Source organism: Enhydra lutris, unplaced genomic scaffold, assembly GCF_002288905.1.
Source record: "Enhydra lutris kenyoni isolate GAN:26980312 unplaced genomic scaffold, ASM228890v2 scaffoldscaffold41, whole genome shotgun sequence".
NCBI classification, from domain to species: Eukaryota; Metazoa; Chordata; class Mammalia; order Carnivora; family Mustelidae; genus Enhydra; species Enhydra lutris.
This window is the reverse complement of record NW_019154125.1, coordinates 17,981,235-17,995,933: the sequence shown is the minus strand read 5'-3', so window position 1 is coordinate 17,995,933 and position 14,699 is coordinate 17,981,235. Positions and strand designations below refer to the sequence as shown.

The following is a 14,699-nucleotide window of genomic DNA, read 5'->3' as shown; positions in this document are numbered from 1 at the left end:
TAATATTGAGGTATGTGCCCTCTATCCCTACACTTTGAAGAGTTTTGATCAGGAAGGGATGCTGTACTTTGTCAAATGCTTTTTCAGCATCTATGGAGAGTATCATATGGTTCTTGTTCTTTCTTTTATTAATGTGTTGTATCACATTGATTGATTTGCGGATGTTGAACCAACCTTGCAGCCCTGGAATAAATCCCACTTGGTCGTGGTGAATAATCCTTTTAATGTACTGTTGAATCCTATTGGCTAGTATTTTGGCGAGAATTTTTGCATCTGTGTTCATCAAGGATATTGGTCTGTAGTTCTCTTTTTTGATGGGATCCTTGTCTGGTTTTGGGATCAAGGTGATGCTGGCCTCATAAAATGAGTTTGGAAGTTTTCCTTCCATTTCTATGTTTTGGAACAGTTTCAGGAGAATAGGAATTAGTTCTTCTTTAAATGTTTGGTAGAATTCCTCCGGCTTTCATTTGTTTGGAGATATTTGATGACTGTTTCAATCTCCTTACTGGTTATGGGTCTGTTCAGGTTTTCTATTTCTTCCTGGTTCAATTGTGGTAGTTTATGTGTCTCTAGGAATGCATCCATTTCTTCCAGATTGTCAAATTTGTTGGCGTAGAGTTGCTCCTAGTATGTTCTTATAATTGTCTGTATTTCTTTGGTGTTCGTTGTGATCTCTCCTCTTTCATTCATGATTTTATTTATTTGTATCCTGTCTCTTTTCTTTTTGAAAAGTCTGGCCTGGGGTTTGTCAATCTTATTAATTCTTTCAAAGAACCAGCTCCTAGTTTCGTTGATTTGTTCTCCCATTTTTTTTGGGTTTCTATTTCATTGATTTCTGTTCTGATCTTTATGATTTCTCTTCTCCTGCTGGGTTTAGGGTTTCTTTCTTGTTCTTTCTCCAGCTCCTTTAGGTGTAGGGTTAGGTTGTGTACCTGAGACCTTTCTTGTTTCTTGAGAAAGGCTTGTACCGCTATATATTTTCCTCTCAGGACTGCCTTTGTTGTGTCCCTCAGATTTTGAACCATTGTGTTTTCATTATCATTTGTTTCCATGAATTTTTTCAAATCTTCTTTAATTTCCTGGTTGACCCATTCATTCTTTAGAAGGATGCTGTTTAGTCTCCATGTATTTGGGTTCTTTCCAAATTTCTTCTTGTGATTGAGTTCTAGCTTCAGAGCATTGTGGTCCGAAAATATGATACTGGTTGAGACCTGATTTAGGACCGAGGATGTGATCTATTCTGGAGAATGTTCCATGTGCACTAGAGAAGAATGTGTATTCTGTTGCTTTGGGATGGAATGTTCTGAATATATCTGTGATGTCCATCTGGTCCAGTGTGTCATTTAAGGCCTTTATTTCCTTGTTGATCTTTTGCTTGGGTGATCCATTTCAGTGAGGGGATTGTTAAAGTCCCCTACTTATTGTATTATTGTTGATGTGTATCTTTGATTTTGTTATTAATTGGTTTATATAGTTGGCTGCTCCCACGTTAGGGGCATAGATATTTAAAATTGTTAGATCTTCTTGTTGGACAGATCCTTTGAGTATGATATAGTGTCCTTCCTCATCTCTTATTATAGTCTTTGGCTTAAAATCTAATTGATCTGATATAAGGATTGCCACCCCTGCTTTCTTCTGATGTCCATTAGCATGGTAAATTGTTTTCCACCCTCTCCCTTTAAATCTGGAGGTGTCTTCGGGTCTAAAATGAATTTCTTGTAGGCAATATATAGATGGGTTTTGTTTTTTAATCCATTCTGATACCCTGTGTCTTTTGATTGGGGTATTTAGCCCATTAACATTCAGGGTAACTATTGAGAGATAAGAATTTAGTGCCATTGTATACTGTTATTGTATATTGTCTCTGTTCCTTTCTGATCTACTACTTTTAGCCTCTCTCTTTGCTTAGAGGATCCCTTTCAGTATTTCCTGTAGAGCTGGTTTGGTGTTTGCATATTCTTTCAGTTTTTGTTTGTCCTGGACGCTTTTTATCTCTCCTTCTATTTTCAATGATAGCCTAGCTGGATATAGTATTCTTGACTGCATGTTTTTCTCGATTGGTGCTCTGAATATATCATGCCAGCTCTTTCTGGCCTGCCATGTCTCTGTGGATAAGTCTGCTGCCAATCTAATATTTTTAACATTGTATGTTACAGACTTCTTGTCCCGGGCTGCTTTCAGGATTTTCTCTTTGTCACTAAGACTTTTAAATTTTACTATTAGGTGACGGGGTGTGGACCTATTCTTACTGATTTTGAGGGGCGTCCTCTGCACCTCCTGGATTTTGATGCTTGTTCCCTTTGCCATATTAGGGAAATTCTCTCCAATAATTCTCTCTAATATACCTTCTGCTCACCTCTCTCTTTCTTCTTCTTCTGGAATCCCAATTATTCTAATGTTGTTTCATCTTATGGTGTCACTTATCTCTCGAATTCTCCCCTTGTGGTCCAGTAGCTGTTTGTCCCTCTTTTGCTCAGCTTCTTTATTCACTGTCATTTGGTCTTCTATATCACTAATTCTTTCTTCTGCCTCATTTATCCTAGCAGTAAGAGCCTCCATTTTTTATTGCACCTCATTCATAGCTTTTTTGATTTCAACTTGGTTAGATTTTAGTTCTTTTATTTTTCCAGTAAGGGCTTTTATATCTCCTGAGAGGGTTTATAGACATGGTTTTTATAAATCAATTGTATATCCTGCAACTTTACTCTATTTGTTTATTAGCTCTGCTAGTTTCTTTAATGGATACCTTAGGATTTTTTCTATATACAAGATCATTTCACCTGCAAATAGAGATTGATCTATTCATTCTTTGTAGTCTGATGCCTCTTATTTCATTTTCTTGCCTGATTGCCTGGCTGGAACCTCTAGTACCATGTTGAGTAGCAGTGATGATTAAGTATGATGTTAGCTGTAGGTTTTTATAGATCCCCTTTTCAGGCTGAGGAAGTTCCTTCTGTTCCTGGTTTCTTAAGTGTTTTTTTGTCATGAAAAGTTGGATTTTTATCAGATACCTTTTTTTGTTAATTGAAATAATTATGGTTTTTGTTCTCTGTTAATACGGTGTATTATATTGGCTGGCTTTTAAAATCCTGAGCCAAACTTGCAGTTCTGGGATAAATCCCACTTGGTTGGATAATTTTTTATGCGTTACTGAAGATCAGCCATAGGTGGGTATTTATCAAGTCTTTTGTAAGCCTGTGAACAGCCCTGTACATATGTGGTCTTAAAGATTCCCAGTGATATGTTGGAACTTTTCAAAGCTCCTGTGGACATCTCATTTCACAGTTTTTCCTCTGAAGTATTTTGATCATCTTCCTGTTTGTATTGTTTCCCCAGGCAGCAGAGATGTTAAAACAATTGACACTGATTATTTTTGACAAATGCCTGGGGTAGGTGTGGATGTGGGTGGGCGGAGGAATAGGTGGTATTCAGTGGGTGAATTTTGAGGTCAGAAAAAGAAAAACCCTGTGGGTGGGATTTTTCTGGTAACTGTCAGACAGGTCCAGTGGTGTCAGTTATCTGGCTGACTACAGCTTTGAAGGAGCCTGTAGTCCGTTCTGTCAGTCTTTTACAATGGAAGGTTAGTTTAGTATTGTGCAAAGAAAACACTGGTAAGAAAAATCCAAAAGCAGAAATTAGGTTCTCAGCTTTTTCCTAAATCCTATTTAAGATAATTGCCCAGGTTCTGGGTAGTGGCCTTGGAGATAGAGAGGAACCTTCAGATCTTATCTCATCAAGAAGCAATTGGCAAATATGTTTATATATTTTACATATATTATATATATGGCAAATATGTAGTTATTTAATGTAATGTTTGCTTATTCTGATGTCCAAAATTCACTACATTTTTACTGTAAGATACAGAAAAGCACACACACACACGACACACATTTTTAGGAAATACCTGTTACAGAAGCACTATTGTTCCTAAATATGATATGAACCTGTAGTTTCATAATGTTCTCTTTTGTGAAATAGAGCCAGGCTATGAATTTTAAAATCACTTCTTTTCATTAAGGTATGTTTAATAAGTTGGTGTCATTGTACTTTAAACTTTGTAGTTAATTTTGCTCTTTTCTCCCCATTTTAGGTGGATGCACGGAGCATACCAGTGTTAGCAAAATGGCAAAATTCATATAGCATTAAAGTTGTACTTCAAGAGCTAAGACGTCTAATGATGTCCAAAGAAAATATGAAGCTTCCACAGCCACCAGAAGGACAAACATACAACAATTAATTTTAGTGGATCTCAAACTTGTCTTAAATCAACAACCTTCTACTCATGTTAATGTCTTGATTAAATATCACAATGCAAAATACCCACACATTAAGTAAAAGAATTCCAGCTGGTAAACATGACCTGGACATTTGTAAGAATATATTTAATATATGTACACCATTATGTTTTCCGGTTACAGGAGGAAAAATGCAGCACAATTTTTTTTTTCTCTTGTTAAGGCACTATCATTTAAGCATAAACCTGGAGTACTCAAAATAGAATTCAGGTTTACAAGATGAAAGCATGGAGAGAAGAATCAGACGCTGTGGAAGCATGTGTGTTTCTGAAAAGTAAAAACAAATTTCAAGAGGAAAAACAGAAATGGCATGCTTTGTCCATCTTACTTAGTGAAAGAGCTTCAGTTGAAATTGTCTAAAGTAGCAGGTACAATGAATATTGTCACAAATTGTGTTAATTTTTGAAGCAGTGTGGGTGCTGACTACTAGTAGTATCAAAAAAATGTTCAGGATTGTTTTGATACCTGTATTTATAATAAAAAATGTTGTGGGGGAGGTCGATGAATTTCTGTTAAAAGCCGTTCCTGTGTGTTACATGTAACAGACATGGTAAATATTTGTTTACAGTCTTTGACAAACCATGCATTTAAGTGAAATCAACAAAAAGGAAATAGGTGTATGGGTATGTGATTTTGAGATTAAAGTTAGTCTTAAAATGTAAATAAAATGTGGAACATGTCCTCAGAAACCGTGCCATTTCTATTATATGATGTGGTATATGTATAGTACCTTGCTGAGGTAGCAAAAATTGGAATTATTGTAGCTATTCATCTATAAACACCTTTATTATCCTATTTTGTATACTTCTTGTGAATTAGAATTTGCAGAGTATTTGAGACGACAAATTACCTAATTAGTTTAATTTCATTTTTGGAGAAAGAGGAATCGCGGGTATCATATTTTAAATTTTAGTTGGCCAGAAATACTATTTAAAAATGTTTGGATTCCAGTAGTTCTTATAGAATTATAAATTGCAAATTATCTGAATACACATTCCATTCTCTTTGTAACTTCTTTTTTCTATAATTTTCTGTGACATTTCTTTCCCCAATGCTTCTAATTGGGATTAATTTTATCCAGTTTCTCTTAACCTCCACTTTGACAAATAGAAATTCTTAATTGAAAGCTCATTTATCTTCTCCCTTTACCAAAATGACTCAAGGCTTTACGTCACTGTTTTTCATTTCAAAGCCTATACTACTTTGGGTATACTACTTTGTTAAAAATGTTTTTTTCTTACGAATTCCCTGAAGAAAATAGAAGGGTGGTCAGGTGTCAAGGACAAATTTCTTAAAGATTCCCTGATATGTTTTTATCAAGTCATTCATAGAGCTCTGAGCTACTTTTTCTTGGTTAATAATACATGAAAGTTAGTGACAGTTTGTCTAAACTTACTAACTTCAACATGGCTATTTTTAATTATCAAAGATGTCTAAAATGCTTTCAGATGACACATAGAAATGATATACCCACAAATTAGTGCATGTGTAATTTATTAAAGTAGGTTTGAAATGAATTATTATCTTGGCATACTTTCTTAAAAATTTTGAATTGTTGAACTTGATTTACAGTGACTTCGTATGTAAAACCATTACTGGTAGTCTAAATTAGTCTAACAGCTTCTTTTCCACTTTGGAAATGTGTCTTGTCATACAGTGTAGCTAATAACCATTTGAATGTTAAATTATATTGGTAGGCTGAGAATCTGGGTACCTTGATCACTTATTCTCTTTCCTTTTCCCATATCCACTATTGTGAAGGGTTCTCCCCCCAAGTATATGTTGTCTGAGTTGGCTGAGGGTGTTTATTTCCTCTGTTTTGTTTTTGGGACTGTGGATCTCTGCAGAAATCTGCATGCTAATTAGTTTCCAAAGCAGAATCCATTTTGCATGTAACAATCAAGATATACATGGCAATCTAAAACACACTGGTTGATTATAGAAAGAGCTAATGTAGAGCTGCTCTTAATTATAGTAACATTTCTAAGACCGCATTTTGAAGCAATCTTTCCTTTGTTTTCTAAAGTGGCTAGGGTTATAGGAGTGTATGGTATTAAATGAACTGTAAAATTGCCTTTGAAATTTGTTTAAAAGACTAGCAGTTGCGACCCTAGGGGATGATTAGTAAATTTAATAAAGATTACAAAAATGAAATTCTTGTCCTATTAGGTCAATGTTATGCTTTAATGGTTTTAGTTACTAGTTTTCAGAATTGCTGGTTTTAACATTTTTTCTAATATTTTGAAGTGATGGCATTTGTTTATAGATTGAGTGTTAATTTTCAGAATTACGGAACATTAACATTTGTAAGGGTAGTGCTGTAGAAGAAATTTATAATTTCAAATTATCCTTTTAAAAGAATTTATCACACTTCAATTTGAGTAAGTGCTTGGAGAATACATTAGTTTTACTTACAGCTGGTTTATTAATCTGGATTACTTAATGCCAATTCATTGATTTAAATATTTCCCACTATGTGTATTTTTATTGATAAATACATGTGAAATTAATATTGTTTTGAAAATTTAGAGGATACAGCTGGAAAATATTAGTACATGATCCTTAATAGATTCGGTGTGTACAGCTTTGGATAGTTTTGGTAGGTGCATCATGGAATTACAGTCTGGTCAAAACTATGTTTACCCTTTAATGAGCACATTACTATGTTCTTACATACAGTTTAAAGAATGTAAGTACATATAATAAAGTCTAGTATAATGAATAATAGGATTTGATAGGTGTTTAAGGAATTTTTTCCCAGATTTCATTTTAGAAGTATTTTTTTTAGACCTATGTGTAGAATCATAGTATTGTTTATTGCTGGGAAGGATCTAAAAGGCACTGAGTTTACCCCTCTGCTAAGTGTCAGTGTAATTTTCCAGTATCAACTTGATTCGTTTTTGGTTATTTTCACAAAAAGATTCCAATTCTCACAATTTTGGAAGGTATGTATAGTTTGTATATAAAATAGGAACATCATAAAAAGGAATGGAAGCACTGTATTACAGAATTGATATGAGCATTGGCAGTTAATTCCCATCCAGTACTGTGTTTACTAAAAAGTGGGAAATGTATGGAAATAAAATATCTTTTATGCCTTATAGAAGTTATATTATGAGTGGATGGAAATCTTAACCATAGTTCACACTGAAAATTTTATTTTAAAATACAGTGGAACATTGAAAATAAAAGATATGCCATGTGCATTTCCTGAGAGAAAAATCTGAAGGTATTTGGTGATATAGAAAATGATGTCAAAACCCTCATTTTGTGGAATAAGGGAGTTTTGGGAACTCATGGAGTGAGTTTATGATTTAAAAAAAAAAAAAAAACCAAAAAACAGTAGAAATGAGGTTGCCATGGTGTTTACATCCTTAGTTGGATATTCTCACCAAAAAAAGTTCCTAAGGGTTGGCTTCATCTCATTTCCCATGTAGTCTTTAAGAGTTTTTTGGCAGGTTCATTAGAAAATCAACAGTCAAAGCCAGATAGATCTTATTTTCTTAACTTAAAAGGTTCCAGGAATCATTCATCCTAAAATGAGTAACTGACCAAATACCATGTAAGATTTGTACAGTGATCCATTGGCTGCTCATTGTAGACTTGTGTGAATTCTTTTATCTTGTCCTTAATCAGTTATGAGCAGATGTTTATCTGGAAGTTTTTGCAGCCAAGAAATTACACAAAAATGAAGTTAGTATTTTACCCCCAAAGGAAGACTAATAGTTGGCACTAAGAATCCAATAGTAATGAGAAACCTGTGGTCAGTAAAGAAGCAAATAGTCACTGAGTTGAAAGTAAAGACTTTAGTTTGTCTGGTGCAGTAATTGCATAATTTAAAAAAAAAATTTGTTCAAAGGTTATAAAGAAGCGCTGTTAACAATTGATTTTATATTCATATAGTATAATTGCTTTTTAAAAAAACAGATAACAAAGTAACCTGGAAAATTTGCAATATAATGTGAGATTTTAACAGGATAATCTCATATTAAAATGTAGTAAAACTTGTTTTGATAATTAATGTCATTTTTGGGGGTCCGAAGATGACTCCTTTTCCAATCAACAAGCATGGTAATTGTAAATGCTTTATTATTATAATGGTGGGATGAATTATAGTTTAGCAGCCTTTGACAGAGGGAAAAATAGATTTTCTTCACAGTTGATAACTGACAAAGAAATGTAATATTGTTTTACTCCTTTTCAAGCCACATTGGCCAAGTAATGATTGTCAGATGTCCAGCTTATTACCATAAATTATCTTTCTATTGCTATAATTTTTTAAACTCCAGATAATTTAAATTGGGTGAGACAAATTTAAAGTGGGTGATAAATTTTTCTTCAATAATTGCAATACTCAAGAGAAAATAATTGAGTACACAAGAAAAGTAAAATATCTAAATGCCTAGATTTCTTAATCTTGAGTAATGTATGGACTTTAAGGAGAAAAATAGTACTTGTGGACTCAGTGTTTTGAATTATTTTTGTTAAAACATTGTTTAATGCATAAAACTGTACTAATGCAAATGTTGTATAAACTTATGCTCTTGGGCCTTTATAAAATTATAAAGTACATTCAACTATAGAGTAATTAAAATGTAAAATAATTTAGAATTGAGGATGTTTTATTTAATCTGCTTATAAATATTGGTGTTGTCTCTTTTTGGCTCCCCCCTCCCTTTTTTTTTGCCATGTCTAGACTATGGTGTGCTGCTGGATCTCAGATTTTCTTACCTTTTTTCTCTTGCCCTACTGCTACAGAAACGTCTTTGTTATGTTATCTGACCTTTGTTTGTTGTAAATACAATTCTTTATTAATTCCACTACTGTTCTTTTCTATTAACCAGAGACCATTCTTGCAAAGAACTTCTGAGTCTTTTTATTTTTTTTAAGATTTTATTTATTTATTTGACAGAAAGAGACACGGAGAGAGGGAACAGAAGCAGGGGGAGTGGGAGAGGGAGAAGCAGGCTTCCTGCAGAGCAGGGAGCCCAATGTGGGTCTTCATGCCAGGATCCTGGGATCATGACCTGAGCTGAAGGCAGAGGCTTAATGACAGCCACCCACGCACCCCAACTCCCGAGTCTTTGGTTCCACTTAGAGACCACAATTGTCTTAAACCCTTGATTATGAAGAATTAACAGTGATACCCACTTTACTGTCATTGTGGTCCTATATAGGAGTAAAAATTATTTACAATTGGTGATGAATGGTAACTTGGTGTACTGATAACATTTTAATTTAGGGTAACATTTTTTCCCCTTTTTAAAATTTACTTAAACTCAGGTTAGTTAACATATTGTGTAATACTAGTTTCTAGGATAACACATTTTAATCGATGTCTTCAAGCTAAATGGTATGATCCCCAAGCTCAGTGGTAATGGGTGCTGAATACATTCATTGTTTTAGAATATAAACTGCAGTTAAAAATTCCCCTCCCTCTTTGTTTCGACTGTTGTGCCATCATTCTCTCGTAAATCTCCCTTTCCATCAGCCCATGGTCACCTCTGTTCTTCTTGTGACCAGTTCTCTTCTGTCCTGTTGAGTGGATTTTTCCTTGTGACTCCTTTCGGCATGTTCAGTTTTCTTCTTCCCATCATCCTGGATCTGATCCCTTCCATCTTCTTCCTTTGACATCAGCACTGACCGTGAATTTGAAGAATACTCTTGGGAGATTATTTCACCAGCTTGAATCAGTTGGTATGCTCTGACTCCTTCCTACCATGTGTCCTTTGTTAATCACCTCTATTAATGTTTGTAATCCTGTTCCTTCCTAACTTCTTTACCACTCTCATTGTAGATCTTTTTCTCAACCTATCTCTGTTGTCTTGCTTGGACTCATGTCGATGTTTTTTATTTTTAACTTCTGAGAGTTGATGTCCAAGCAGCCAACTATGGTGGTCATGATCATCATCATAAGGTTGTAAAGTTATTTATAAATGTATCTTAATAATTGCATTATTTGAATTTTAAATAACATACTTCCAAAGTATATTTTTTTGAAACTAAAAATAAAAAATTGGATGTTTTCTTATTTGAGATACTTAAGATTATTAAGATTTTGAAAACAAATGTATTTGGCTACAAAGAAATGTTAGAATCTATTTGTTGGAATCATGACTACCAGAAATGAGGTAACTTTTTTTTTTAAAGATTTTATTTATTTATTTGACAGAGATCACAAGTAGGCAGAGAAGTAGGCAGAGAGAGAGGAGAAAGCAGGCTCCCCGTGGAGCAGAGAGCCCGATGAGGTAATCGATCCCAGGACCCTGGGATCATGACCTGAGCCGAAGGCAGAGGCTTTAACCCACTGAGCCACCCAGGTGCCCCTGAGGTAACTTTTTATGTCATGAAAACTTTGCTGAGTTCTCTTTAACAAACACATTGGGATACTTGTATTCAAGACCTCCCTGTGTTAAATCCTTGTGAAGTGCCACTTATTAGTACATGAATATAGATGATAACGGGGTTTATACATAAATACAGATTATGGTCACCTCTTGGTTATTGAATGGATGATCATGATAGCAGGAGGAGGGGGCACTCCTTACTGATAGAGCCTAAGTGCCTGTTAGCAGTAAGGTTCTAAGGTGAACAGGATAGTAATATTGATAAATGAAGAAGAGCAGTAGAGAGGAAGCTAGTGCAAAACCTGGGGTGAGTACTCTTTTGGATATGTCCTATGACTTTGGGCCAGTTAGCCTCTGTAATCTTCACTTTCTTCTGTAAAGTCAATGTTTACCCAGAGTTGTGGTTTCATAAAGTAATATGCATGTTTTAGTTACAGTCTGATACAGAATGATCAGTAAGTGGTAGCATTTAAAAATGTTACTAATCTAAGCATTAAATCTTACGTTATGTTAAAATATGCACTTGCATTAAGTCTTTTGTGGAGAATGTGGGCTGATTTTTCAAGAAGCGTTACGAGGTTTAGTAGGCTTTATTAAGCTACTTGTGCATTCTGGATGAATTGAATTTCTGGTCATGGTTGAAGGTAAACAGATGGGCTTCTGGATGTTAGTCCTGTCATGCCTGGCACCCCCAACATTGGCCAGAGGATTCCTTCCCCTTGTCCTGCTCCTGGGTATGGTGGGCCAGGTGGATTCACTTCTGGATGGGCACAATTTTGGCATCAGCAGCAGGTTTTTCAATGAATTCCATTGGAAAGAGGTAAACTTACTAACAGTGCAAAAGAAAGCTTGTGTAACTTGGGCTGAAGGCCCCACTACATTCCAATAGAAAATTTCATATATGCAACCTACATAAAGTGACATTTCAAATTTGCCTCTTCCACTAATAATCTTCACTCTTGAATAATCACATCGAAGTCACCTGAGTTGTTGAGCCCACAAAAAAGTCTGCTTGTAGTAAATGTCAATATGTGGTGCCTCCAAGGAAATCTCAAGAGTAGGGCTTTCTCCTTGCTCATCCTTGCCTTCTTGGAGTTATATATAACATAATTCCTGGATAGGTTAAGACCTCAGTAAATGTTTGTTTTTACCTAGTCAAAGTTAAAATGTGGATTAAGTTAGTAATACTTGCCCGTAATTCCCCTGCCAGATGTTAAAAGACTGGCTTTTAATACTGTCCTTACCCCTAAGAGTTGGCTGATTTTGGTTAATTGTTTTTATTTGGTTATATTAACTCATTAATTCAACAAAAGTGTATTAGGTTTGTGCAGTCCACCAGGCGTGTATAAACATTGGTGAGTGTCACAGGGTGGTGTCACACAGCATCTCATGGTTACAATCTACTGGGGCTTAGAGATGAGCAAATAGGCAATTCATTTAGTGACAAATGCCAAGAGAGATGGAGTGTTGGCCTTTGGGAGACATTCATAAGGAACATCTCTCTTCTTGGGACTGAATTTCTAAGGTTCTTGAACAGTTACACATACTATGATTGATAGCATATCTTTTAAAGAGAATATAAACCACACCTACATACCTATTTGCTCATCCTGGTATGTGGTAACCTATGAATTATTAAAGGGTTATATTATCATAGAAGAATAACTTAGACTTTAGATAGGCCACATATTCTCTGGAGTAATTTCCTGACCCATGAAAAGGACATTGGAGTAGACAAGTTCTGAAATGCCTTAAGTTCCAAGTTCGTTGATTTTTTTCAGTCATTTACAGTGTGTGCTCTAAGCAGTATTGAATACCATGTGTTGAGCCTTGCTGGTCCTGTTGGGGCACACAGAATCATAGTTTTATTTGCATATAGTGTGCAGTCTGAAAGGATTTAATTTGATGGTATAATCTGCTCAGATTTTAATGGCATTTGAGTGGGGGGTGGTTAAAATGAATATTTAAATTTAGTACATCTGGGATAGGCTCTACGGTTCAGTATTTATTAAATTCCCAGTGATGTCCCCTGGTTGGTGGACCACACTTTCATTACCAAAGGGTCTAATAAACAGTATTTTGGGGAAAAGTAAAGAGTATCTAGCATATATCAGACACTATTGAGTAAATCATGTTTTGGGTAAGTAAGCTCATTCTCTTACTCTATACAGAGGGGGAGCAAGGGAAGTTGCACTGAGGAGCCCTTGTGTGTGCTGATTGTCTTTCCAAATTCTTCCTTCTTGCTCACCTTTCTGGCTCTCTCTTGTTAATTCCTCTAGTGTTCTTCACCAGCCTCATACTTGAGATCTGACTGTCAGGTCATGTGTGTTTCTGTGTGTGTGTAGGGATGTAGGGGTGATTCTACACCTAGAATCACCCCTACATCCCTAGGGTGTATCTAAATTTGATATTGCTATCTAAATTTGATATCTAAATTTGATATTGCTATATTATGAAGGTTAATTCTCTTTCCAAATGTTCCTATCTAGGCTGTATATAAATTAGTTTTACTGTGACTGCTGCCCTTGGCATTTCCTGTGCAGACAATGATGTTTCTATGCCTCCAGCACCCCCATCCCCTCACTGCACCTCTGGTCTCTGTGGACCCGCCATTGGTAAATGCCCACATTGCTCTGGTCTTGAATTTATTTGCAAAGCTACTCCTTTCTGTTGCTGGATGGGCACTTCTGAACGCTGTCTTACAGAATCCAAACCTTCATCCCCTGTTAATACTAGTTCTTTTACCAAACCTGGGAAGCTCCTCACCCCCGTTCCGGACACATGGCCATTTACTTTTGCAAAAACGGATTTCTTTCAAGTATCCTGTTATGGCCAAGTTCAAATCTTACCTCAATTAAAATGTTCATCTCATACTACTTCTCCCAAACTATACGTATGTAAAGAAATAGCTTACAGGTGGAGGCATTATTTTCCTGGAATGAGCAACAGAGTGGCTTACTATGATGTAAATGCAGTCCTCATTAGCATAGAGTGTGTGCTGCCCACCAGCATGGCCAGGCTCACCTGTTTGGTGTTGGTATAACCATTGAGTGAAAAGGTCAGGATAGTAAGAAGCAAACTGTGCTGCATGAGGTCACAGAAATGGCAGCTTGCATGGAAGAGGAAAGTAAGTGAAAAGAGGAGTCTCTTCAGTTCTACTAGAACTGTTGAGAGTTTTTTTAACTTTTTTTATTTTAATTTTTTAAAATTTTATTTTTCAGTTTTCCGAGGTTCATTGTTGTTTTTTAAACTCTTACTTCTCAAGCATTTTTAATTGACCAGGACAAATTGATACATAATAGTTACAAATAATTATGTAATAGATATTTGTTGGTTTAGTAGTTTATTATGTGATTTTAAGTTTATCTGCAGTGTTGTCTATTGGATGATATTTATTTTAATTCCTTTCTAGTTCTGAACTTCACATAATGTGAAGCTAGGTAGGATGGCTCTTAAAACATTGTAAGCGCTACAGACATTTCTAAGGTTGTATTGCTATTTTATCTACAGCCTCCCTGTTAGCAGCTGTGGGTGAATATGGCTATTCTCTAATTTTGAGACCATATCTTTGGGGAAACATTATTCATGTAATAATGATGGCTCTAAATATGATTACCACTGAGTTTAGATGTGTTCCCTGGATGAGAGAAAAGTCAGCTACTTGTCAAGAGTCAGCAATGTTTGAAGGTGCATCTTGCTAGAAGCAAAGATGGGGAGCAGTAGTGACATCATGAGCCATTTTCATGTTAAAAAATATTTTCATCACTCAAAATTTTGTGTGTTGTTACCGATATACTAGTTTTCTGAATTGTTGTCTCTGAGCAAAGAGTAAAAGTGCATATAAAAACCCCATGATGACTTCCAGAACTTTGTCATCAGCTTACTTTCTAAATTTTTATGTTGTAGCCTGGATTAAAGTTTTAATGAACTATGTATAACTTGAAACAAATTTTGAAAGGCAGTGTGGTAGACAACGATTGTACACCTCTTACCTTTCATCTGAGGAGTGAACACTGTTTATTTTCCCTCTGGGGGAAGATGTGTGTGGGATGAGGGA

General features: G+C 35.5%; 1 protein-coding gene across 2 annotated transcripts in view; it reads left to right on the top strand.

Annotated features, from left to right (window-relative positions):
• Positions 1-6,449, top strand: part of LOC111155437 (ubiquitin conjugating enzyme E2 V2) — a 55,142-nt gene extending 48,693 nt beyond the window's left edge. For both annotated transcript variants that reach the window (XM_022515590.1, XM_022515591.1), the window contains exon 4: positions 4,091-6,449. In XM_022515590.1, the coding sequence (XP_022371298.1) occupies positions 4,091-4,237 (147 nt within the window). In that variant the 3' untranslated portion in view covers positions 4,238-6,449. The remainder of the gene's footprint in view (positions 1-4,090) is intronic.
• The last annotated feature ends 8,250 nt before the right edge of the window (positions 6,450-14,699 follow it).